Here is a 27,884-nt window from a genome sequence, read left to right as displayed (position 1 = left end):
TAATATCAATCTGTTACTAAAACGTGAGCTATTTTTTAACCATTAAAAACCTATTTTTTTTTTTCTTTTTGGGTCACACCCGGCGATGTACAGGAGTTACACCTGGTTCATGCACTCAGGAATTACTCTTGGCGGTGCTCGGGGGACCATATGGGATGCTGGGAATCGAACCTAGGTCGGCTGTGTGCAAGGCAAACGCCTTACCAGCTGTACTATTGCTCCAGCCCCGAAAAACCTATTTTTGGAGAGTGAACATTTGATTTGTACAGCTAATCGAAACAACAAATCGGGCTCTAAATTCAATCTGAACATAGGAACGACTACAGAGTCAACAGACAGCTGGGAAAGCAAAATCAGCATGTGAGCTTTAAGAATTTAGTGTGGCCAGGAGAGCCCTATAGAATGCTTAGCAATTCACTTCCACTGTTGAAACCAAAGTTTATTTCTAAAACAAGGGCAATCTCGGCTAGCAAGAACATTCAGTAAAACTGAAGCAAGCTGCGAGGCACAGAGACATCTAACAACTAGAGCTTGGTCTGTGGGTTACCCAGCACCAGTACACTCTGGAAAGCAACCCAAACTAAGGCAAGGCTCTTTATTTTTTGTTGATTTTCACAGTTGACCCTTTGACGTTGAGTCTGTCAGCAGACCCAATTCTTCTTCCCCCTTCACTGGTGAGACTCGGATGAATCTTCTCCCTGAGAAATGTACATACAAACATTAATTCCACTTTCCACAACATGGGTGGATTAACATAATAAACATGGTAAGTTTAAGGAGAGTCTCATTTGAAAAGTTTCTAAATAACCCCGAAAACACATCAGCAGATGATATCACTGAACCATGAAGAGAACCACCAATTTCCACTAGTCACACAGTTTAGGTTCAATTATTAAAAAGTCAATTATTAAAAAGCTCTAGTTCTTTCATTGAACCAGGAGCTATCCTCCTGGACGATACAAACATTGTGCTCACTGGACAAAGTAATTCCCAAAAGCTCAAATGTCTAAGCCTTTTAAATATCCCCCTTCTCTCCTGTCTAATCTACAGGCACCAGACCCTTTCCCTGTATGAAAAGTATGATCTACCATAACAGCCAGATTACAATCAGTTTCACAAGAAAATATTTTAGTATATCGCTTTTTCCAAGAAAAAAAGAACCTTTTTCTTCTGAAACCGTGTGCAAGTGAGTAATCATATAATCTAAAAATGTATTGGTTTATACATACAAATTTACATTTATGTGACATACTCAGATTTATATAAAAATTATTATATGTAATTAATTAATTAAATAATTAAAATTACTATATCTTTCTCAAAAGATATTGTTGCTATAAACAACTTGGATGTTAATTCAAACTTCCTGATAGGTAAGGCTACATAACTTTTCTTCTTTTAAAAACTGGTAGAGATAATTTTTACCTTTTTTTGAGTTCTCGGGATCCTGAGTTATCATGAGAAATACTTCGCACCCGGCCGTTCTCGATATTGCGGCATTGTATCACCGGTTTGCACTTTAACACCTCACTCTGCCACTCATCGTCAAATGCAAGAGCATCACCTAGAGTAAGTACCAGAGTGAGGGACAGGGGTTAAGGCTTCGACCAATCAGTAACTGTCTTGCTACTCACACCAGTCCTTTTACCTGATGTTTCCTGCAAGCCTGAACTCAGGACACCAGCAGGAAACTATCTGTGACTGTGATGTTTCCTTGTTTGTTGCTCCTCTCCAACTTAGATTTGGTTATTGATGCTCCCGCCTGAGGTCCTCAGCCTACCCAGTGATTCTTTGATGCGGTTACACTGCCTGATGGTTGTGAATTGGCCATCACATCCTAACCAAGTCATTCTCCCTACTGGACACTTCTCGTTCTTCCCACCACTTTCCTACTGGCTTGGCCTCCCAAGCTCCTCCCAAGCTCCAGTTGTCAATTCCTCAATACTAGGTTACTCCTATCAATTTGGTACGAAGTAATTTTTCCATAATAGCAACAACCAAAAACTAATTCCTGTTCTCAGATTACTCTCATACTGTGTTCACTTCACTAACTTTTTCTTCAACATGTTAATTATGAAATAACATTATATTTAACAATGAAAAATTTACAAAGATAACAAAATCACAAAGATTAAAATTAAAGAAAGGTTTAAAAGGTTTCTGACATCCATAAGAATAATTTTGATTAAACTCCAAACTTAAGATAATTTCTTGGGGTGGAGCGATAGTACACCAGGTAGGGCATTTGCCTTGCATGCAGTAGACCTGGGTTTGATTCCAAGCATCCCATATGGTCCCTTGAGCCCCTCCAGGAGTGATTCCTGATTGCAGAACCAGGAGTAACCCCTGTGCATCGCCAGGGGTGACCCAAAAAGCAAGCAAAATAAAAGATAATTTCTTTCTAACATGATACAATAATTTAAAACCTTTAATAAAGCAATGTCATTCAAAACACTTTCTGTCAGGAAAACAGGCGACAAGTATAATTTTAAAACTATGATGAGAAGATGCAGGATATTATTAGACCTAAAATGCATTGAAGAGAAACATGAAATCTAGAAAACAGAAATATTTATCTTCAATGCATTTCTGCTAAAACATTATCAAAGATAAAATACTACCTTCAATATATTTAAAAATCATATTTGATTGTTCTCAGCTATAATTATAAATAAAATAAGCATGGCATAAATGATTGTGATAGCCAAACCTAATTTTGAAAGTGTTTGTCAATAGATGCTTTTAGTAAAACTAAAAGAAATGCAATAAAATTTGAGTTAGGATCATGGTTAATTCAAATTTGCTTCTTTAGGGCTGGAGAGGTAAAGAGTTTGACGTGATCAAAGTAGAGAGAGAGTAATGTGAAAATCATCTGCCCCACAGGTAGGGGGAGGGTGTGGGATGGGGGTATACTGGGGTTTTTGGTGATGGAAAATGGGCACTGGTGAAGGGAAAGGTGTTTCATTGTATGACCAAGACTTAAATCCAAAAGCTTTGTAACTGCTCTCACGGTGATTCAATAAATAATATTATAAAAAAAAAGTGATGCAATAAATAATATTATAAAAAAAGGATAAAAAAATAAGAGGAGTTTGAGGCCCATTTTGCTTTCCAGCCCTGGCTGAGCCTGGGCCCTGAGTTGTTCATCCTAGCTGATGTGGGGCTCAGAGTGGCCTGGAACCACTGAGCCCTGCTTGGAGGACACTCCCCATTGTTTCTTTTTTTATATACTTTTCAAATCAATTTGAAAATCAGAAAGATAAAAACTCACGTTGCCTACTGACCAGCTACATTCTCCAACTATGAAACAAAAAGTCAAATGGTGTCCAACATTATAAAATATTACTACAAAGACACAGTAACAACAAAGTCTCCAATGGAGACGTTACTGGGCCCGCTCGAGCAAATTGACGATCAACGGGAGGGCCTTTACCTTTTACTACAAAGCTCTACTATGAAATGGTAAAACCATAATTCCATTACTTTGATAAGGTATTCTCTACATTCATAAACCCCAAAACTTCTATTTATTAATTTTTTTGGTTGTTGGGCCACACCTGGTGGGACTCAGGCCTTACTCCTGGCTCTGTGCTCAGGGATCCATGAGGGGTGCTGGGGATCAAACCCAGCTCAACTGTGTGCAAGACAAGTACTCTGTTGGCCTTACAATCTCTCTGGACCAAACCTCAGAACTCTGAATGAAATGCTTCTACGGAAACAATTGCTCCTGGGCATGGCTGTTGGTTCAGGCGACTCACTCTCATTCATATTGATGAACTCCTGGTTGACCTCCTCGTCCCCAGTCCTGCTGTTCTTGGACTTCTTGATGACATGAGCACGGTCTCGGAGGTGGTGGCCAACAGACATCTTCTCGATGCCACTGTCAGAGTCTCTGAGCGCTTTCCGAGTTTCCTTGATCTGTAAAGAATGTTTTCAGTCACTTCGTTTTTATTTAAGCATCTATACATAAAGAACAGACAAGATTCTTTTTCCTCCAAGCCTAGTTGCCGTCGCAGCTAAAGTCTAGTAGAACTGCACAGAAAAGCTCTTCTGACTTTTCTGCTTACAGATTAAAGTGTGTGCCCAGATCAACATTGGCTGAGTGTCGGAGAGGGAGGAGAGGAAAGAGTGGAGGGGAGAGGAGAAGATACAGATGAGAAACAACAGAAACCAGGCCAGGGGAGGCAGGTACAAAGATGGTGTTAAGAAGTGACAGAGCCAAATATCCAAACCACAGAGTCAGCAACCCTGAAATCGAGAGGCCCAGATTTTAACAGCTGCACTTAGCAAGGTGACTGTGTGGAGGGTAGGTTGGGCGGGGGAGGGAAGGGAATATGGGAGGGGATTTGGGAACAGTGGTTTGGGGGTTGACACTGGTGGTGGGATCCAAGCTACGATATTTTATGCCTAAAACTCAACTATGAATAACTTTTAAAATCACAGTGCTTTAATAAAAAAAATAATAAAATGTGGGACCAAAGAGAGAGTGCAGCAGATGGGGTATGTGCCTTGCACATTAACTGACCTGGGCCCAATCCCTGGCACTGGGGAATATGGTCCCTGGAGCTGCACCAGGAGTGATCCCTGAGCACAGAGCCAGGTGAAAGCCCTGAGCTGTGACCCAAAAACATAAATAAGCAAAAAATGAAAATGTATAGAATAGAGCCAGTTAAAAAGTACTTTTCCCACAAATTATTTTAAAAAATGAGACAAAGAGTGACAGTTTCAAATCCCAGTGGCCTCCACTCTACCCCAATACTGAGAGGAACTCAGAGCAGACAGGGCTGCAGGCATGGGAGACGGGTTTGATCCCCAGTACTCGGGGTGGAAAGGCCACGGGATAAACAGGGGTTTCTCAGCCCATTCACACAAGTGCCAATGGATTGCTCGGCAGTCATGCTCATGGGCTGGGTCTCGAGCCTGAAAGCATGATGGTAACAGAATCAACAGCTATTTATGGAAGAAGCAGGGAGGGGACCAAGAATGGCTGAAACTGAGTACACGGTCAGCTGGATGCTTTCACAGGGATAGATATCCCCCCATCTCGTACCAAATCAGATTTCAGGAGCCAAAATAAGTAAGCTTTGGTATTGGTAATTTGTAATTCCATGGCCTTCTACAATGCCACAAAGCTTAGAAAACACTCACTCCTCCTGGGGCCCGTCTGGTCTGCGTCGAGGCTTGGAAGACCTTTGGTGGTTCATTTCCGACTTTGGAATAAGTCATGACAGAGGAAGAGCTAAATGAATGTCCATCTGAGTCCATGGAGAGTTTTCCCTGGAAGGAAAGACCTGTTGTAAACCCAGAGTTGGTCCCGCATGCAGGACTGTTAGCGGGCATCCCAGTAAGAGCACTGAGTTATCAGTGGGCCCACTGAGTTATCATCTCTGTGCCCATTCCCACTCTTCCAATGAGTGACAGCAAGTGACTTAGAGATCGTGCAATCAATGATATGAGCACATGTGGCTTATACTTTAATAACGATGCCCACCCGGAGCCTGTGCTGGTCAGTTGCTGCTCAGCCCCTGTGACTCTGCCAGGGTCCAGCAAGAACCTGCAGACGGAGGTATGGTGCCGCCAGCAGGTCAATCTGTACCTGTGAGGCAAGTGCATCAGCAGCCTGATGGTGCTTTCAGACTTCCAGATACCCCAAAATTGCTGCTGTGCCTTTGGCCAGACCCCAAAAACTTGGGGCAAAGTCTACCAAGAAAGTAAACAGACAAAAGTTAGGTATGTGGGAGACACACCCACAAACCACCTCCAGCTCAGCTATATAATTGGAGGCATGGCCTCTCTGGTTCCTGATCGAACTGCTTAACAGCCATGATCCCAGAGACTCAGAAATAAATCTCGAAACCCAGTGGCTTTTGGCAGAAATGCATCCAGTCCCTGCAGTAAGTTACAGGTGCTGGGCCACCCCAGGTGGGAATAGTTTTTGTGCCTTGGCCTGTTCCCCCTGGTGGCCTCGTGACCGCCATCCTCCAGAGGCCTCTGGACAGTCAGGTTTGGGCCCACAGTGACGAGACATGCGGGGCCTCATGGGATGGGGGTGGAGCCGGCTTTTTCCTCCCCGTCCCAACAAGACCCCGAGTTGCCAACCACGAACTGCCTCTCTGGCTCCTGACCAAGCAGATGAACGGCCATGATCCCAGAAACTCAGAAACAAATCTCGGAACCCAGCGGCTTTTGTCAGAAATGCGTCCGGACCCTGCAGTAGGTTACTGTTGCCGGGTCATTCCAGGGGGGAAAGGGTGCTGTCTCTCTGCCTGCTCCCCCTAGGTGGCTCAGTGACTGCCATCTTCCAGAGGCCACTGGACAGTCAGGTTTGGACCCTCAGTGATGAGCCACGCGGGGCCTCACTGGATGGGAGTGGAGTCGGCCCTTTCCTCCCCTTTCCAATGAGACCCCGAGTCGCCACCCACTAATGGCCTTTCTGGTTCGTTGATCAAACTGCTTAGTGGCCATGATCCAAGAGACACAGGAACAAATCTCGGAACCCCGCAGGTTTTGGCAGAAATCCTTCCAGATTTAATTGTTAAAATTTCAGAATTTCAAAATTGCATGGCCACTACTGCAGCCATGCAACATCATATGTTATTCATAACCAGCAATAGAAAACAAATTGTCTACTCTTGCCTTTTCATCAGATCTGAGTGTTGGGGTAAAATCCTAAATAATAATGGTGGGTCTGGTGTTAAAATATTGAATGTAATCAAAGTAGAGGGAGAGTAATGTGGAAATCATCTGCCCCACAGGTAGGGGGAGGGTGTGGGATGGGGGTATACTGGGGTTTTTGGTGGTGGAGAATGGGCACTGGTGAAGGTACGGGTGTTTCATTGTATGACCGAGACTTAAACGCGAAAGCTTTGTAACTTCTCTCACGGTGATTCAATAAATAAAATTATAAAAAATGAAAAAAAAAAGTAAGGTGGAGTTCATGCCCAATTCAATCGGCTAATGAGTGGCTGAATAAATAGCAGCACTCCTACATTAAAAAAATTTAAAAAAAAACCCCAGCAGACTCCAGACTGCTGCCCCGGCCTTGGGTAGGCAGGCCTGGATTTAGACATGCGAAATGACCCTTAGTTTCGATTCCTCTGCACCTCTCGGAGAGCCCGGCAAGCTACCGAGAGTATTTGATATGCCAGACACAGTAACAACAAAGTCTCCAATGGAGACGTTACTGGGCCCGCTCGAGCAAATCGAGTTTCCAAACTAGATGGCAGAAAACGAGATGCGGGTCATCTCAAAGAACTAAGTTATTCTAATTATTAGAATCAGTTGACAAGCGACGTGGGTGCCCATCGCCCCCTGCTGGCGTATTTCACTAAGCACTTGATCTCGGTTGTGGAGAACTTCTGATTTCATATTTATCTCGTTGACTGTACAGTATTCCACTGTCTATATACACAACTTCCTTATCTATTCTTCTGCTGTTGGACATTTGGGTTGCTTCTGCAGTCTGGAAATTGTGCTTAGCACTGCAATGGACACAGGCTTGCACGTAACTTTTCAGGTTAGTGATTTCATATTTTGGAGGTTGGTGCCAAGAAGTGGATTTGCTGGGCCACAGGGGCGCTCTATTAGCCTGAGTAACCTCCATCCTGCCTCCACCGAGGCTGCCCCAGTGGCACTGCCAGCAGCTGTGGGTGGTGGCCGCTTTCTACACATGCCTGCCAGCACTGGCCGCTTCCCGTCTCTCCGAAGGGCTCTGTCTGCGTCTCCCCGATAAGGGACGGCAGTGCCGGTGCTCACTGCTCATGGGCTATCATTTGTGCAGCCACTGCCAATTATGGATTTTTTAAAGAAGGTCCTAAGTAATGAAAATATCTACACTTACAGAAAATGCGTATTTGTAATAATGATCTCTAGCAGAACAAAAATGATTAGGCTAATTTTTTAAATTTTGGAAGTTAGTCACTGTCACTGTCCTCCCGTTGTTCATCGATTTGCTCCAGAGAGCCCAGTAACGTCTCCATTGTGACAACTGTTACTGTGCCTGGCATATCGAATACGTCATGGATACCTTGCCAGGCTTTGTCGTGAGGGCGAGATACTCTTGGTAGCTTGCTGGGCTCTCTGAGAGGGGTGGAGGAATCAAACTCGGGTCGGCCATGTTGGCCGCTTGCAAAGCAAACGCCCTACCCACTGTGCTATTATTTTTTTCAACCCGTAAAGTCAGTTTGGTGGGTTGTAAGCAGGATTTTTAAAATGTGAAATAAAAAAGAAAATATCAGCACACTAAAAATAGTATAATCATTGTTTCATGAAACTTTTATCTCAATTATATTCATAAAGTTAACAAATATTTCACTCCAGTGGTCATGATGTAAATATATGTTTTCAATTACTCTCGACCATGGCTTAAAAAGTTCAAACCCCACTACTATATAATGCAGCAGAATCTGACAACAGTGCTTTCATCATTATTTTAGTACTTACAAAGTTCCTCTGCAGATCCTGTATGCTCCTTCCCACATCTGCCATCATCCGGTCCATAGCCTGGAAAGGGTTGACATCTGCAGGCTACAGAATACCAGGACGTGTTATCAATACAGCACTAGAGAAGGGACCAGCCTTCCCCAAGCAGTTGACTCTTCCCCCAATTTATGCAGGCCTTTCATGCAATCCCAGAATCAGGCAAAGCCAATGTAAAGACTCCACAATGAAAATGATTTGTTAAAGAAAAAATGACATATATGAAATACCAAATAACCACAGGGTCACTGATTAGGGAGCTGTGAGCCACAGCCATAGGCACACATAAATGCGTACATATAAACAATACACATGTGTCAATATTTACACATGTGTCAATATTTACACATGCACCCATCGTTCATCCATGTCCTCAAAACTGAACTTGGTCAATATTTATATATTAAGGGCTGGAGTGATAGCACAATGGGTATAGCATTTGCCTTGCATGTGGCCAACCCGGGTTCGATTCCCAGCATCCCATTTGGTTCCCCGAGCACCACCAGGAGTAATTCCTGAGTGCAGAGTCAGGAGTAACCCCTGTGCATCACTAGATGTGACCCCAAAAGAAATAAATAATAAATTTATATGTTAAATGACACATTCTGGGGTAACACGGCTCTGACAGAGTGGAATATTCCATTTTTCCTCCATTTCCCCTTTTCTTAACCTACTAAATGAATGAAACTTGTATTATCTTACATAAAACATATATCAGTGTTATCTCCTCGTCAGGACTGATGAAAGCTGCCTCTGGAATAGGCATTGCTCCTCCTCAGAGGAGGGTTCAGGCTATAGCAATGGGTTCTGCGAGGCCACCTGTGCTGCCTGTGCCTGCAGCTCAGTAGGGCATATCCTGGGACAGTTAAGAACGATTGGACGGGGTGTTATGGTGCTTGCCTCAACTCGGGGTTGACGCTCATCCATCCCTAGCACCAACAGAAATGAGCTCTGAGCAATGACCCTTGAATGAGCCCTGAACACTAATGGATGTGACCCAACCACCCCTCACCCCCGGCTCCCGCAAAAATAAATAAATAAATAAATAAAATAAAAGTCCAGGATCAAAGCAGTCACTGCTGGCCAGGCAAGCATCTTCACCCCTGTGCTATCTCTACAGCCCAAGATTTTTACATCTGGGAAGTGATCATAAGCTCCGAAGTCTCCAGCTTGCAAACACAACTCTGGGTTATCCTCTTCTGCAAGTCAAGTGACTATTCATCCATTAAAATGTCCCTTCTTTCCTATGAGAACTGGTTTTACATGTTAATAAGTGACTGCAGCAAGCACATGCCTGAAATGAACGAACAGGTTCCAGGGCCAACACTGAAAAACATTAGCGAAAGAGAAACTGCATGCCAATTTGGTTTGAGTTAATGTGAAATATCTGTCCTAACATATGGCTAAAAGAGTTTATGTCTCATGATACAAACCAAACCACCAAAACCGCCAAAGGGCACAAGAGAACTCATTGCCTAGAAAATAAAAATCCCAGTAACTCAGGTGCTACTATACGATAATCCCCTATAGAAATGAACGGCACAATCACACGGTTTGGAGTTGACAGACTCACAGAACTTTGTAATCAAAGAGCCCCAAGCACGTTGTTAAGGTCAGTTGCTTTGGGTTCACTGCAGACCTAACAGAGGCAAGACTGGTAAATACCTCTATATCACTTTTAAAGATGAGAACTTTGGGCTTTATTAAAGGCAGTTGAAAAAAAATGCTGTGCATTAAGATAAACATTTCTCAAAGGAAATACAAATTCACACAGAAATTAATTAAAACATGAAGGTATAATGATTTAGATTAAGTCACCTTTCCTTTGCCTGACTCTTTCATATTTAAAAAAATATCAGTTAATCTTGTCTAAATCTATAAAAATGGAAATCTACATAATATTTTAAACTATTAGTAGAGGTACTGTGCAAAAAATTTAGCAAGCAGCTCTTAAAAATAACATACTGAATAAGTATTATTTCTTATATAGAAATAATAGAAAAGTTGAGTCATAGACTTAAAAATATTTAGTCTTTGATGGGAAAAGACTATTAATAAGAATAGATGAAATAATCAAAATTGATAGTTAACTTGTATTCCCTAACAGGCAAAGATGAATAAAAAGAAATTTTTATACATGTATAGAAATAGAAACTTTTATTACATATGTTTCAAATATGGAAAATTAATGTCAAGTTTCTGGATAAAGGGTTTATATAAAGTTTTACTATAATTCAGAAATAGGTATTTATTACCCTCCATAATACTGAAAAATAAAAATTACTAGTATGTGTATTTAATTTTATAACTTTTTTTAGGTTTTTGGGACAAACCTAAAAAATGCTCAGGCAATGCTCAGGGTCTACTCCTGGTTCTGTACTCAGGGATCACCCCGATGGGCTTGGGGACCATATAGGGTGCCAGGGATTGAACCCAGGTCTGCCATGTGCAAGGCAAGCACCCTACCCACTGTACTATTGCTCTGGCCCTTTCACAGCAAATGAGGGGTCCTTGCTCTCCACGTGCCTTCCAGCTCATTTCTAGTCTTTCTCACAGGTGTGAGATCACATCTTATGATTTTGATTTGCATTTTCCCAGATAACAAGTGATAATAAGCAGTTTTTATCTTCTTTGGCAGTGTGCCTGTATAGCTCTCTGTCCCACATTTTGTCTTGTATTTGGAGACACACCTGGCAGTGCTCAGGGCTTATTCCTGGCTTTGTGCTCAAGAATCATTCCTGGTAGGCCAGGGAACATACATGGGGCTGGGAATCAAACCTGGGTCTGCTGTGTGCAAGGAAAGCACTTTGCACACCGTACTATCACTTTCACCCCTCTCATCTTTTGATAACGTTCTGTTCATCTTTTTGTTATTGAGTTTTGTGACTTCCTTAATCTTGCCAACTATGAGAGGATTAAAAATTTTCTCCAATAGAATGTCTTTGTTCACTGGTAGTTTTTTTCAGTGCAGAAGATGTTAAGTTTCATATAATCCCATTTCTCTATTTTTTTATTTTTGCTTTTGAGAAAAGCAGAGATTTAGATGTACTCTGATACCATCACTCAATATAAGTGTCAGATGAAAATACTCAACATTCAGTTTGGCTAATAATATATAACCCCGTGATCCAAAAATCTCTAGAAGCACAGTGGAATTCTACATAGGTAGCACTCAGTGTTAAATAGTTTCCCAAAAGGTGTCTCGTGTTATAAATGCTCATTCCCATAATTCAAGTCTCAGCCCTGTCCTTCAGCATCAATATATTCTTCTGTAGCCGTTTTTTTTTTTTTTCAAATTTCTCCACCTGATTTATTTAAACTGTGAACTTACATTAAAGTAGCTTTCTCCATCATCCCGTCCCATCTGATTACGAGCTCTTCTTCTACCATCAAAATTTTCATGAAAGTCTCTTCCAAAAGGTATGGGAAAACTTCTCATCATCTGCCTCATACTCCCTTGGTGTGCCATGAATGAGTCACTGTTAAAAGAATGTTCCATGGGTGAGAATAAGTAAAGGCCCTCCCGTTGATTATTGATTTGCTCGAGTGGGCCCAGTAACGTCTCCATTGGAGACTTTGTTGTTACTGTGTTTGGCGTATCGAATACGTCATGGGGAGCTTGCCAGGCTCTGCCATGCGGGCGAGATACTCTCGGTAGCTTGCCGGGCTCTCCGAGAGGGGCGGAGGAATCAAACTCAGTCGGCCATGTTGGCTGCGTGCAAGGCAAACGCCCTACCGCTGTGCAGATAGCTAAATACTGTAGTATTACTCTAGGCAAGACTCAAGAGTTTAGGAGAATAAAATTATCTCCTATGGACCTGAATACAATTTATAAATAAAAGAATTATCTTATAAAGATTCACCATTCACAAACACAAACACTGCTCTAATTGTTATACACTATAATTCACTTACTATAATAAAAACATACCTATGTTTATCTCCTAGTGCATAAAAGCAATAAATACAAAGTATTTATCTTAGGTACAAACCAGCACTCAGGGAAACAGTAAAAAAGGAAATCTGAAAACACCAGGCAGAGCCACTGACATAAGCCCTATGTAATCATAATATATGCTATATAATGTATAATATAATTTGTTTGTGCTTATTATATATTCGTGCACTTATTATAAATGAATTGATATCCAAGACTCTTTCTGAGCCTGAGTTTCCACAGCTTATCATGAGAATAATATCTCTTCTCTTACTGAGATAAACAGAAAATCTCTAAGCATATTATCTGACCCCTCAATACAATGAATGTTAGCTGTCTTTGCCTTCTTGAACTAATACATTTATGTGATTTCCCATTTTCTGATTAATTAATATCTCTCATGGGAATAATAAGATGTCTTTTATTTAAAAACACATAAAGCAGTAATCCTGTTTCTAGTCATGTTTTATAGGTTATCACATATATCATGTGTAATTATATATTTCATTGAACATAAAATATTTAATATATTTTAAAAGATCAAAACATAATGTAAAAAAATGCAGACTTTTTTCATGATGAAACAGAGGTCAGGGAGGGAGGAGTATGGAGCAGGTTTTAGATCACTATCGTGATTTAGTTGGTTGTCAGGAACTGAATCCAGGGTCTATGCTCGCAAAGATACACTGAGCATTGACTGACACCACAGCCCTAATCACCCAGTCACCCTGATCTGGCATTACTCCAGCCATCCCAAGAAGTCTCAAACAAGAAACTAACCATTTTTCTGCCTGATGGCGGTGGTTTCGTGAATAAGGGATGCTGGTTAATTCCCTGTTCCAGAACTCAGGGCACACCACAACACAAGCCCAGATGCTGTGTCCTCCCACCCTTTTTGGCTATGCGCTGGAACCTCCAACATGCACCCCAGCACCATCCTTTCTCCTTAGTTCCAATCTTCAGATGTCATCATGAGCAAGTCAGACAATTCTGTCTTCCTTCAAGAGTCTGATGCCTGAAACAGCCACATGCTAACACCGTTCACGCCACCCGCTAATATGCTCACATCACAGGCTAACACACTCATGCCATAGGCTAACATGTTCATACCACAGACTAACACACTCATACCATAGGCTAACAAGTTCATACCACAGGCTAACATGATCCATAGGCTAACATGCTCACACCACAGGCTAACACACACCATAGGCTAACATGCTTACACCACAGGATAACAAACACCATAGGCTAACATGCTTATACCACAGGCTAACATACTCATGACACAGGCTAAAATGGTCACACCACACTAACACACTCATGCCATAGGCTAACATGTTCACACCACAGGCTAACACACTCACACCAGAGGCTAACATGTTTACACCACAGACTAACACACTCACACCAGAGGCTAACATGTTCACACCGCAGGCTAATATGCTAACATCTTACGCTAACATGCTCATGCCAGTGCAAGGCTCTGGTGGCTCGTACAGATAGCAGCGCCAGCATGATGTCAAAAACAGATCCTCTGCAAAGCCACCTCGCTTTGCTCTGATACCCTGGTCTTAGCAATTATTTCCTGCTAGGATTCACCATTAACTTGGGACTTGGGGTGCGAGAAGGGAGCTTGTACCACAGAGCCAGGCTTGATAGTTCCCCTTTAAATAGTCCTTTGAGAATCTCTCTTCCTTTGTGCCCTTGACAGAACTTTGCAAACCAGGGAACCAGAGAGCTCGGGGACCCAGAGTCAGGCCTGGCCGTTCTCAGAGGCCACCATGCATATGCTGAGCCTGTCTCTGGCACTCCACCAGCTCTCTTTCTCTCTCTTCTCTTTCTCTCTTCTCTCTCCTCTATTCCACCCCCCCTTCTAATCCTAGGTCCACTGAAAGGGACTCAAATCCTTTTAGACTATAAAACAGCTAACAGAAATGAAAGAATTTATGAAATCATGGCAGTGCATACTCCTCTGTCCTTATGTAGCCAAGCAAGGCTTCTCTCCAGTCCAGACTCATCCTTTCCCGATTTTTTTCTTAAGCTCTTGTTTCCTTTCTTTTAGCACTTAAAAATCTTCAAATGGTCAAATATTCTGTGCTCTTTTCTTCCTTGTACTTTAAAACACACATTCCTTTTCTCACTTGCACTCAACATCTAAACATCAAGGATTCCCTGACCTCTGAATGCCTGAAACCCGAAGAAAGGTCCTTCTGTCTCTTGAATTCTCAGCATGTGGTGGGCAACAGAGCCAGGCTTGATAGCTCCCCTTTAAATAGTCCTTTGAGAATCTCTCTTCCTTTGTGCCCTTGACAGAACTGAGTGTCAGGGCTAAGATCAGTGACATCTGAAACGGTGAAACCCTCAGCCTGGGGCAATCAGATGAGGCATGAACCTGCGGAAACCCCAGCTCCAGTTACTTCTGATTCCACCCTGCTCTTCTCTTTTGTGCATGTGCTCTGCAAATGTTTCCTAAGTGTAAATGACATGAAAATAACCCGAAGTTCAGACCCCTAAAGAACACTTCCTCTGAGCTTTGTCCTTTACTGATCTGCTTTCACCTGCTCTCTGTGAACTACTTCTTTAAACTTGAACATGCTGAAAACCATTCTAAGTACTTTCAAAATGCAGTTTCCCGTGACAGTCAGGAACTTTGATTTCAATTCACACTGGACAGGAGCTAGTCACTGGAATTTTAGCAATTACTTCAGGTAACCCTAATGTAGATGATCTAAGAACTGCACATGATTAAATACAGATCAATTGCAATAAATGGTGAATCTTTATTTCAACTTATGCTTATTTTGATGTAAATTATCTTCGTTTATCCAACACATGATACTCACTAAATATGAAAGATGACCTCTGGAGGGATAAGACCAATTTCCAACTTTCTACTGGCAAGGAATTATAAAAATTCCTAAAGTGCTCAGTATAAATTACAAGCTAATTATTAAATGACTTACTAGTAAGTCAATAAGCCATGCTTGATCAGCCATACTACTGATGCATAATTCTTGCCTATTTTCAGCTTAAGAATTCAAAACTGTGTTTTGACCTTAGCCAGATTTTCCTCCTAAAATCTCTATTTCTATTAAGGATGCAGGCTTTATTCTCCAAGTAATTCAAATTCAAAACTTCAGAAATAGGCTGGATATTATTTTGTGTGTCTATATCTCTTTGCTTACTTGACACTCAAAGACTTATCAGGGCATAGATATCTCTATCACTTCCCTTCACTATTTTGACAATAGTGCTCCATTATTGGGCCAGAGCAATAGTACAGCTGACCCAGGTTCAATCCCCGGCATCCCATCTGGTCCCGAGCATCACCAGGAGTGATTCCTGAGTGCAGAGGCAGGAGTAACCCTGGAGAATGACTGTGACCCAAAAAGAAACAAAAAATAGCGCTTCATTATTTTTCTTAAGTGATGCTTAAGAAAGTTCTATTGACAACCTGGTTTTCATTCTTTCTAAGAAATCTATCATCTCTAGAAACTTAATCTTAATCACTTAACTTCCCGTTAGTCGTTGATTTGCTCGAGAGGGCACCAGTAATGTCTCCATTTGTCCCTGTCGCGTGCTAGTGTAGCCCAATGGCATCTGTTCGCTCTGGGATCATGAAGAGCCTCAAACCGATCGTTCATGATCTTCACGAAGAAGTCTGACCATATGGTAGGTGGGCGGCCACGTGGTCTTTTGACATCCCGTAGAATCCAGTCAGTAACAGCTCTAGTCCAGCGGTCGTCTTTAAATCTCATTACGTGACCAGCCCATCTGATTTTTGACACCTTGGCAAATGAGACAGCGTCCCTGATTCTTGATCGTCGACTGATGTCGGAACTCTGGATTTTTTTCTCTCATTTGAGTGAAACGTGATATTCCAAGCATAGCTCTTTCTATTCTTCTTTGGGAGACCTGAATAGCATTCTCATCCTGTTTGCATAGGGCCCAGGTCTCTGAGGCATATGTTAATGCAGGAAGAACAGTGGAATCAAAGAGATGTGCCTGGAGCCAGAGGTTCTTCGTCCTCTTAGCTATTTCTTCGACGTTCTTGAAGGCGTTCCAAGCCGCTCTTTTCCTCCTGCGCAGCTCGGGTGCCAGGTCATTTGTCATGTTGACTTCTCGACCTAGGTACACATAGGCATTCGGAGATGGTCGTTCCATTGAGAGCGAATGGGGCATCAGGAACGAGGCTGTTTCTCATAAACATTGTCTTCGTAAGATTCAGCTGTAGTCCTACCTTTCCACACTCACGGTCAAAGTCGGCCAGCATTTGTGCCGCTTGGCTGATGTTTGGTGTTATTAAAACAATGTCATCAGCAAAGTGGAGGTGGTGTAATTGCCGACCATCTATCTTCACTCCCATTCCTTCCCATTCCAGTCGTCGCATGATGTTCTCGAGGGTGGCACTGAGGAGTTTCGGTGAAATGGTATCACCCTGCCGAACCCCTCTCCTGACATCAACGATCACTTCTTTGTAGAATGGTGAGATCCTGGTAGTGAATCCGCAATACAGCTCACGGAGGATCTTGATGTATTGTACTTGAATGCCCTGATTGGCTAGGGCTTCAATGACCACTTCCGTCTCAACAGAATCAATGGCCTTCTTTAAATCAATGAACATTAAACAGAGCGGCATCTTGAACTCCCGAGAAACCTCAATGAGTTTGGTTATTGTGTGGATATGGTCGATGGTGCTGAATCCTTTGCGGAACCCAGCTTGCTCGCATGGTTGTCCTTCATCTAGTGTTCTGCCAATCCTATTTAGGATGACTCGAGTGAACAACTTGTAGATGACAGACAATAGGCAGATCGGGCGATAGTTGCCAATGTCATGGATGTCTCCCTTCTTGAACAGTAGTACGGTCCTGCTGGTTTTCCATTGGGACGGAACCTTGCATTCAGACAGGTAGCGAGTGAAGAGCCGAGCCAGTGTATTGATGAGTACTGACGGCAGGTTCTTCAGGTGTTCAGGTCTGACCTTGTCTGGGCCGGGTGCTGTTTGTTTCTTTACCGACGAAATGGAGTGTCGGATTTCAGAAGGGAGAACGTTGGGAACGACATATCTCTAGAAACATTACTGGTTTTTTTTCATAATTATATTTATTTATTTTTCTTCTTATTTTATTTATTGAGTCACTGTGGGAAAAGTTACTAAGCTTTCAGGTTTAAGTCTCGGTCATACAATGATCAAACACCTTTTCCTCCACCAGTACTCATTTTTCATGACCAAGAACCCCAATATACCCCCGTCCCACCCCTCCCAATGCCTGTGAGGCAGATGATTTCTACTTGACTCTTCTCTACATTGATTACATTCATTATTTCGACAAAAGATGCACCATTATTGTTTAGAATCCCCCCCCCCCCCGCCAACAATCAGAATTGCTGAAAAGGCATTGTGAAATACTTTGTTTTCTATAGCTGGTTATGAGAATCATATAATGTCACACGACCACAATTTTGGATTTCTACAAAGAGCCAGATAATTACGAGATTGGTTTCTGTGTGTCTGGTGTTATGGCCATGCCAGAGAGCCGTTCATGGGGGGCAACTTGTGACCTCGGTAGGCCGTGAAGGACAAGCCGGTACCACCCCCCTTCCCATGAGACTGCAGTTGCCCCGTCACCACCAGCTCATACCTAGCTTTCCTATAAGTTCTGAGGCAGTGACCACCTTATTGCAAGGGGTGGGGGGGGCGGAAAGGTGGAAGGGAGCAACACCCTTTCCCTCCTGGGGAGGCATGGCACCATAGTTTAACACATGATCCATTCACTTTTCTGCTGCAAGCTGTTGGGCTCTGGACTAAGTTCTTTTGCCTCTGGAGCCATGGCCGTGCTGAAGAGCCACTCGTGGGGGACAACTCGTGACCTCGGTAGGGCATGAAGGACGAGCCGGCTCATACCTGGCTTTCCTATAAGCTCTGAGGCGGCAGCCACTTTGCTGCGGGGGTGGGGGTGGAGGATAAAGGCGGAAGGGAGCAACATCCTTTCCCTCCTGGGGAGGCATGGCGCTGTAGTTTAACTCATAGTCCATTTGCTTTTCTGCTGCAAGTTACCGGGCTCTGGATTAAGTCCTTTTGCCTCTGGAGCCATGGCCATGCTGAAGAGCCACTCGTGGGGGACAACTCTTGACCTCGGTAGGGCATGAAGGACGAGCTGATACCGTCCCCCTTCCCATGAGACTGCAGTTGCCCCATCACCACCGGCTCATACCTGGCTTTCCTAAAAGCTCTGAGGCGGTGACCACCATGTATGTGGTCCAGATGCATTTCTGCCAAAAGCCACTGGGTTTCAAGATTTGTTTCTGAGTCTCTGGGATCATGGCCGTTAATCTGCTTGATCAGGAGCCAGAGAGGCCATTTGTAGGTAGCGACTCGGGGTCTTGTTGGGATGGGGAGGAAAGGGCTGGTTCCACCCCCATCTGGTGAGGCCCCACATGTCTCGTCAATGCAGGCCCAAACCTAACTGTTCTGTGGCCTCTGGAGGATGGCGGTGACCGGGCCGCCAAGGGGAACAGACCAAGGCACGAAACCTATTCCCACCTGGAGTGGCCCAGCACCAGTAACCTACTGCAGGAACAGGATGCATTTCTGTCAAAAGCCTTTGGGTTCCGAGATTCATTTCTGAGTCTCTGGGATCATGGCCATTAACCAGTTTGATCAAGAACCAGAGAGACCATGCTTCCAATTATATAGCTGAGACAGAGGTGGTTGGTTTGTGGGTATGTTTCCCACATACCTAACTTTTGGCCGTTTACTTTCTTGTTAAATTTTGCCCCAAGTTTTTGGGGTCTGGCCAAAGGCACAACAGCAATTTTGGGGTATCTGGAGGTCTGACGGTGCCATCAGGCTGCTGATGCACTCGCCTCACAGGTATAGATTGACCTGCTGGCAGCACCATACCCTCCTACTGTTTTTTTTAACCCTTTTTAAATTTTTTTTTATCATTTTTTTATTAGTGAAACACCATGAGGTACAGTTATAGACTTATAAATTTTTGTGCTTGGGTTTCAGTTATACAATGATCAAGTACCCATCCCTCCACCAGTGCCCATCCTCCCCCACAACGGGTCCCAGCATCCCTCCCACCCCCCGCCCCCCCACCCCCGTCCCACCCTGCCGCTGTGGCAGGGCATTCCCCCTTGTTCTCTCTCTTTTTCTGGGTACTGTGTTTTTCAAGAGAGGCATTGAGTGGCAATCATGTTTGGTCTATAGACTACTTTTAGCATGTCTCTCCCACCCTGGGAGGGTCTTCACAACATCCTTTATTTGGTACTCTCTTCTCTATCTGAGCTTCCTTTTCACCTAGCACATGTGGCTGGCCTTCAAGTCATGGAGCAAAATTCCTGGTACTAATCTCAGCCATTCCTGGGTGTTAGTCTCCCATTTTGTTGCTTTATGTTCCCCAGATGAATGCAATCTTTCTGTGTCTATCCCGCTCCTTCTGACTCATTTCACTTAACATGATACTTTCCATGTAGTACCACTTGTATGTAAATTTCATGACTTCATCTTTTCTAACAGCTACATAGTACTCCATTGTGTAAATGTACCAAAGTTTCTTTAACCAGTCATCTGTTCTTGGGCACTCAGGTTTTTTCCAGATTCTGGCTATTGTAAAGAGTGCTGCAATGAACAAACAATTGCAGATGTCGCTTCGACTATACCTTTTTGCCTCTCTGGGATATATTCCCAGGAGTGCTATAGCTGGGTCAAATGGGAGATCAAATTCTAATTTTTTGAGAATCGTCCATACTATTTTCCAAAAGGGTTGGACCAGCCGGCATTCCCACCAGCAGTGAAGGAGGGTCCCTTTCTCGCCACATCCGCGCCAGCACCTGTTGCTTTTGTTCCTGTGGATGTGGGCCAGTCTCTGTGGTGTGACTTAGGTTCTTGGACACGCCATGGTGGCCAAGGTTTACTTCTGCCTCTGCTCTGAGATCACTCCTGACGGGACTTGGAAGACCAAGTGTGGTGCAGGGGAGCAAAGGTATTTTTTCTGGTGCCAGGGATACGTGAGACCTGTGTTTTTTATTGCCACATCCTGGGCACCACTAGTGAAACTTTATAAAATATAAAAATGTTTGAAAATCAGTACTCTCTAACATCCAACAATACCTTGTTTTACAAAACACCAAGGTGATTTTTATTTCAAAAGTGCGTTTCACCCAAAAGGAGAGAGAGAACAAAAGGGAATGCCCTGCCACAGAGGCAGGGTGGGATGGGGGGGATGTGGGGTGGGAGAGATACTGGAACCTGTGGTGGTGGAAAAGGGGCACTGGTGGAGGGATGGGTATTTGATCATTGTATAATTGAAACCCAAGCACAAAAATTTGTAAGTCTACAAATGTACCTCATGGCATCTCACTAATAAAAATTAAAAATAAAAAAATAAATAAAAAGTGCGTTTGTTATATGTAATACATATTTATGGCAAAACCCACAAAGATACAGTTGAGTGCACGGTTAAGGTGCCCTCCTGACAGCCACATGAGTGCACACTGCACTGACCATGTGCCACGTTTAAGCGGTTAAGACAGGGAAGCCCACTGGGCTAACACAGCAGGATCTGTGCACATTTCTGTATGGGGAGCTAAACTTCCAATAAGTGATGGTTAAGGCAAAAATCCCATAAAATTCCCTACACCTCTAGCCTTCAGCCATTTAATTCCCCTTCCAGGATATAAGCTCTGTGACCAGCTTGCACCTAACCTCCTGAGCTGTGTTTTCTATATCTGTATACATGTGTACATTAATTTGTATACAAATGGGGGAATACATAGTTTTTTCTAATACTTGTATCAATATATATGTTATCTGCCTTAAAGTTCTAATATTCCATTTGAATTATTTCAAAGAGCTGAAAAGTCTTTAATTTCAGCACAAGAAACCCTTTGCTAACATGTAGTAAAAATAATAGGATTAAAATAATATGAGGAAGATTAAATAGAGTAATAAGCATTCAAATAAATACTTTTAGAACAATTTTTAGAACTAAAGACTGAAGTTTGTAGAACCCAGATTAAAAAGAAAAAATATTGCATTGACATGACAATTTTTAAATTCTACACTGAAACCCATAATAATACTTCAAAACTTTAAAAAACATGTAGGGCCAGGAAGATAGTACAGCAGGTAGAGATCTTGCCTTGTACATGGTCTGACTCCAGTTTGACCCATATGTAAATACAGAAATTAAAATGGGAAAAATTTTTGCAGTTGCAAATCAATACCACTTTTGAAGTTTCCCTTCAATTTTCTGATGAGACGTTCACGTGGTAAGGAGATAAACACTGAAAATATATTCAGATTAAAACTACAAGCTTTCTTTTTACTTAAACATGAATGACAGTTTGACAATGCATGGTCTTTTAAGTTTCAAATTAGTTTTTTCTTGTTTTTTGGGCCACACCTGGCAATGTTCAGGGGTTACTTCTGGCTCTGTTACTCCAGAGGTACTCCAAAAACCGTACAGGATGCTGGGGATCAAACCCAGGTGGGTCATGTGTAAGGCAAGCACCTGACTTCCTATACTATCTCACCAGCTCAAATTATTTAATTTTTAACTTAATAACTATAATGCTTATTTTTGTCTTCCCATCTTTTGAATAATTGATAGTTTCCTAATATTGATATCCTTTATTCTGAATTAATAGATTATTTAGAAAATAATGGGCTGGAGCGATAAGCTCAGCGGGTAGGGCATTTGCCTTGCATGCAGCAAATGCAGCTGACCCGAGTTCGATTCCTCCGCCCCTCTCGGAGAGCTCGGCAAGCTACCAAGAGTATCTTGCCCGCATAGCAAAGCCTGGCAAGCTACCCGTGATGTATTTGATATGCCAAACACAGTAACAACAAGTCTCACGATGGAGACGTTACTGGGCCCACTCGAACAAATTGATGAACAACAGGAGGACAGTGCTACAGTGCAGTGCATTTAGAAAATAAAAGTGTACAAATTAAAAAGTTTCAGTTTAATAATCCTTGGCATGCATATGATCCTCTTATCTCCACCAGGAGTGACCCCTGAGCACAGAGTCAGGAGTAAGTCCCAAGTACCTACAGGTATAGCCCAAACTGTCTCCCCCCCTCCACACACACATACAACAAAATCATCGGGTCAACAGCAACATCTGTTGAATGTAAATAAGTACTCTCAGCAATTACTAAATATCTGATTAACTACATGCCACAGCAAAGGACTTCAGATCATCATTATACAATATTTACTGGCTATTCTCTACATGTTAGACATTAAACCATCCACTAGGGCCCCACAAAGACCACGAGGAAAGATTTACTATTTGCTATAAAGATGGAGGCCTTTTGTGCTCCTTCACCTCAGGTATGATTTAATCAATTCCTCATATTCAACATGTATTAAGTCACAGATACTCATTTTGTCTGGCACTAGGGTAAAACTGGTGGGCTAAATGAAACACGTTTATTTTGTTTTGTTTTGAGGTCACACTGGAGCTGTGCTGGGGGACCATGTAGGGCTGGAGACTGAACCTGGGGCCTCACGTGGGCAGGCAAATGCTCTACCTCTGAGTCACACCCCCAAACGACAATTTTAAATAAACACAAATTCATGCTACTTCTCTCTCTTACCTCCTCCAAATTGTGTACTTTTGGGGTAATTGATCATGAAGCAAAAAAATTATAGGCATGAATCAGTCGTGCAAAACGGATAGAAACGGTGGCAAGCTGACTCTTGGTGGTTAAGAGTGCCCTGTGAAGGTTACGGCCAGATTCCCGAGCTGCCTGGCATGTAACTGATAGCCCCCTCCCGCCCGCCGGCACAGGTCTCTGATGTGCGTCTACTATTTGTGGTCTGCTGCTATTTCTGACCCGGAGCTCCATTACCTTTGCTCAGAAGGAGTCACCCGCAAGTTTAAATCATTTGCTGGGTATTTCAAAGCGGAGACTAATGAGGTGGACAGTAATGGTCACTGCTCTGCTTGGAACAATGCAATTCAAAACCTGCACCTTGCAATCTTAATTGTCACCCCCACACTGATGCCACGATTGCACAAGAGCCAGTTTACCAGCTCATCTTCGAATATAATTAGCCCCTGAGCTCAGAGGCAGGTCACACAAACCCGGGGGCTGGTGAAAGCGACACCAAATGGTCAGTATCCCAGTGCCTCCTGGACAAGGGACGAAACAGTCACACATTCGCCCAGGTCCACGGACTGCTTCAATTCTCATAAATAACCTTACAATAAGGAGCCCTTATATTGTTGGTCTTCCGGTCACTTTATCCCCAGTCCCACTGATCTCTGTGCTCATTAAACAGCACTAAGACATTCACATCAATAGTCTCCTTAAAAACAACTAAAAATCGACGCAGAAAAAGGACTGTATATATATTTTTTCTGCCCCCCGCCCCCCCCCCCACCACCCAAGGGTGCCCAGGGCGTCCTCCTGGCTCTGAGCTCGGCCCTAAACTGCCAGTACTGCAGCCCGATGCGAGCGGAGAGCGGGGCTGAGGGGTCGTCGGGGACCCGCGGGAGACCCTCAGGGAGGCCGAGCGCGCGCAGAGGAGAGACCTGGGAGAGTCCAGCTCGGGGCACCCTGGGGACCCTCGCGCCCCTGCGCCAGCACCCGCCCCGCTTCCCGCGCCCACACAGCGGCTCATCACCCCGAGGCCGGCCCGCATCCTCCTCAGACCCTCCCGGACGCTGCCCGCCCCGACTAACGCGTCCTCCTGGGCGCTCCGGCGCATGCCGCCCGCTCCGCCGCCCCCAACCTTCCCCGCGGGTCCCCCGGGGTCCCCCCAATCCCCCAGCCCCGGCCCCGTGGCCCCCTCGGGCCCCCGCGTCTCCCTCAGACTCAACGTCTCCCTCGGAACCCGCGTCCCCCCCAAACCCCGCGTCTCCTCTCAGTCCCCACGTCCCCCTCAGACCCCCCGCGTCCCCTCAGACCCCGCGTCCCCCTCGTCCCCTCAGACGCGTCCCCCTCATCCCCCTCGTCCCCTCAGACCCCGCGACCCCCTCAGACCCCTCGTCCCCTTCAGTCCCCTCAGACCCCTCGTTCCCTCAGATCCCGCGTCCCCCTAAGTCCCCTCAGACCCCTCGTTCCCTCAGACTCCGCGTCCCCTCAGTCCCCTCAGACCCCGCGTCCCCCTCAGACCCCGCGTCCCCCTCAGACCCCGCGTCCCCTCAGTCCCCTCAGACCCCTCGTCCCCTCAGACCCCGCGTCCCCTCAGACCCCGCGTCCCCCTCAGACCCCGCGTCCCCTCAGTCCCCTCAGACCCCTCGTCCCCTCAGACCCCGCGTCCCCTCAGACCCCGCGTCCCCCTCAGACCCCGCGTCCCCCTCAGTCCCCTCAGATCCGCCCCGGCGCCCGCTCCGCCCGGCCCGCGCGGCTCCTCACGAGAAGAACGGGTCGTCCTCGAAGGTGCTGCTCAGCGTCCCAAACATCGCGGCGGCGGGCTGGGCGACTGCTGGGACCCGCCGGCCGCGCGCGCAGCGCTGTGAGGACTCGCGGGGCGGGGCGGGGCGGGGCGGGGCGGGCGGCCGCGCGCGCTCCTATTGGCCGGCGCCTGACGGCACTGAGGGGGGCGGGTCCGGCGCGCCGTTGCCACGGCGACCGCCACAACACAGCGCGTGCTGGGCTGCCGGGCTTCAGCAGAGACACTGTTAGGCCCATCTCGGGGCGGTTCGGCAGGATCCCGAGGCACCAGGGTCCGCGAGGGGCTCGGCCTGCACCCCACCGACACCCCGAGTCCATATGGGGGTCGGTCTACACCCCACACCGGAATCCATATGGGGACCGATCTATACCCCAGTAGCACCCGGAGTCCATATGGGGTTCTCTCTGCACCTTAGAGGCACCAGAGTGTGAGGGATTTGGTCTACACGCCACTGACATTCAGTGCTCACATAGGGGTTGGTCTACACCCCACTGACACTCAATGCCCACATGGGGATCGGTCTACACCCCAGTGACTACACCCCACACGGGGTTTGGTCTATACCCCGGTGGCACCAGGGTGCGCCTGGGCCTTGACCCTAGGGTAAAAAGTCCACTTGGGGCTCGGTCTGAAGCCCGGCAGTGCCCAGGACTTCTGTGGGGCTCGCCTGGGACCCCCAAGGTCCACTCGGCCGCCAGGTGAACGCCTGGGGTCTCTCCCTGCACCTGATGTGGTTATAACCGGGGCCCTGCACAGAAGCCGAGCAGAGAGCAGCGTGGACCGCTAGAGCAGGGGGCCAGGCCTCTAACGCGGGCACCAACACGTGGCCTTGGGGGAGTCCAGACGTCCGTTTCCGGCGAGGGGATAGGGGTCGGCGCATCTTTCTAGACAGAGCCCCCAGTTTCTCACCCTTCCGGCTGTTGCCTCTGATTCTGGGGCGGATCCTGATACCACTAAATGGCTTTGTAATAGAAATAAAAATACAGTATCAGCTCAATCTGCAGCCAGTCCCTGTGCACGCATGTGCACGTCTGTTAGTGCGTGTGCGTGTGGAGCGCACTGGGAGATGGGACCCAGGTTGTCCTCTCCAGAGCTCTAGGGCTTAGTCTCCGGCACATCTGAGGTGTTTTGAAAGGGAGCATGTCCATTCCATCTTAGCAGCCGATCTCTTACATTTTAAGTTAAAAGTGAGTGTGGACGGGGCTGGAGTGTTACTAAGCTCTGGGAGAGGTCGCCTTGACCTCGATGAAGACAGGTGGCCGGAACGAAAACGGAGAGGAGAGGAGAGAGGACACAGGCCAGTGGCCTGTCCACTGAGGGCTGTCCCTCCAGCACAGCACCATCAGGCCCCAAAGGCCGCCTGGCGAAGGGATGAACCCTGCCAGGGTGAGGAGTTTTCAGGGCGGGACCTGGAGGTGGCAGGAGTTTTGGGGGATATTTTGGGAGTGGGAAATTTAATCTTGTGGACCTTTTTACCTCCTGCCTTTAGCCAAGTTCTCAGAGGCTGTGGGTGAGAAGTTATTATAAACATCATAGTAATTAGGATTGATAGTGCTATTGTGGATTTTCTGTATTTGTAGCACTTTAAAATTTAATATAAAATAGTTTTTGTACATATTGTCAACCACTGAAAAATTATTTAAAAAACGTTTTTGTGGAAAAATTTTTTTCAGACTTTTCCAGACAGTGCTCAGAGAATAGAGATTAGTGAATTTCTAAATTGAGACCAGAAATAATAGTCTCCTTAAGCTACCTAAACAAGAAAGCAAAAGAAAATGAAAAGAAAAAAATCAACAAAACTCAAAAGAAATGACAAAAGGGAAGAAAGAAAAAAAATAACAGAAACAGGGACTGGAGTGTAGAGGACAGGGATCGTCTCACATGTGTGGGACCCTGGCTCCACCCTGGCACCACATATGGTCCCTGGAGCACCATCTGGAGTAATCCCTGATCACATAGCCTTGAGCATGTTTGGGTCTAACCAAAATACCCAAATTATCATAATCATGGCAATAAAATTGCAGAGGGGCTACACATCACACAGCGGTTCATGAGCTTGCCTCAAAAGCAGCTGGCCCTGGGCTTCCATCCCCAGCACCCCACAAGGTCCCCTAAGCACCACCAGGAGTGATCCTTGAGCACAGAACCAGGGGCAAGCCCCGAGCACGGTTGGGCCCCAAATAAAAGAGAAAATAACACAAACGCAAGATGGGGAGGAGGCCCCCCTCCCCACCCGCTGGTGAGGGACGACACTAAAATAGTAGATTCCGGTCAGTGACCCAATCGTCTTCCCGGCCCCTGCAAATATAGCCAAATAAGGCGCGTGTGAGGAAACGTCCCTCCTTGTTCCCTGGTGGGTGTTAAACTGGGAGCCCGTCTCAGCTCAGGCTGTGGAGCTGACGGGCCTCGGAAGCAGCAGGCACCGGGCAGCTGGCAGAGGCCAAAACTGAACAGGAAGCAGAGGAGAGACGGGAGCTCAGCGGCTCCAGACCTGCTGGGTAGAGATGGAGATGGGGGAGGGGGGTGTGGTACCCGGGGGCGGGGGCACAGCCCTCCGAGGTGGACAGGTCAGCCTGGGAACGGCAGCATAGCCATGGCTGTGGGACGTCCCCGGCAGCGGGCAGGGCTGGCTGCGTGGACGTGGGGGACGGGCCATGCTGGAAAGTGGCATCTGTCCTGCTTCCTGCCAGAGCCACCCAGGCCCACGCCTTGCTCTGCATTTGGGTGGGCCTAGAGGGAGGGAACTTGGTGTCTGCGGGGTGGGCGGCCAGTGCCAGTGGACATGGAGGCAGAGAGGGGAGCAAGCCCGCGCTCCTGGACGTGGCACTTGGGTGAGGGGGACCGGAAACAAACGACTTGGGTGTCTGTAGGGGATGGGCCCATCCCGAGGCGGTTCCGGGAGGCCTCATGGGCACTGAGCGGAAGGAGGCAGCATCCCCAGGAAGCGTGGCTGGCAGGGCCCTGATCGCTGCCTGCTGGACACAGGAACAGGTGAAGTCCAGGTGCTGAAGTTTAAGAACCAAGTGAGGTCATTTCTTCCGACAGGC

At 45.7% G+C, this 27,884-nt stretch overlaps 2 protein-coding genes across 3 annotated transcripts in view; both read right to left on the bottom strand.

The window, feature by feature from the left end:
* The window catches only part of MFSD1 (major facilitator superfamily domain containing 1), an 88,273-nt gene extending 60,389 nt beyond the window's left edge, over positions 1 to 27,884 (bottom strand). The window contains exon 1 of the mRNA XM_056113954.1: positions 27,881 to 27,884. The gene's annotated coding sequence lies outside the window, so the exon portion shown is untranslated. The remainder of the gene's footprint in view (positions 1 to 27,880) is intronic.
* On the bottom strand, positions 423 to 24,891 carry MLF1 (myeloid leukemia factor 1). Of its 2 annotated transcripts, XM_056113956.1 has the most exons (8): positions 24,798 to 24,891; positions 11,810 to 11,957; positions 9,912 to 9,953; positions 8,443 to 8,526; positions 5,149 to 5,277; positions 3,759 to 3,918; positions 1,426 to 1,564; positions 423 to 698 (listed from the first exon to the last, which is right to left on the bottom strand). In XM_056113956.1, the coding sequence occupies exons 1-8, from the start codon at positions 24,842 to 24,844 to the stop codon at positions 596 to 598; spliced, it is 852 nt and encodes a 283-aa protein (XP_055969931.1). In that variant the 5' UTR covers positions 24,845 to 24,891; the 3' UTR covers positions 423 to 595. The 2 variants fall into 2 exon arrangements, with proteins under 2 accessions (XP_055969931.1, XP_055969932.1); XM_056113957.1 differs by lacking the exon at positions 9,912 to 9,953.

Source organism: Sorex fumeus, unplaced genomic scaffold (assembly GCF_029834395.1).
Source record: "Sorex fumeus unplaced genomic scaffold, SorFum_2.1 ptg000024l, whole genome shotgun sequence".
NCBI lineage: Eukaryota > Metazoa > Chordata > Mammalia > Eulipotyphla > Soricidae > Sorex > Sorex fumeus.
This window is presented reverse-complemented; position numbering and strand designations above follow the sequence as displayed.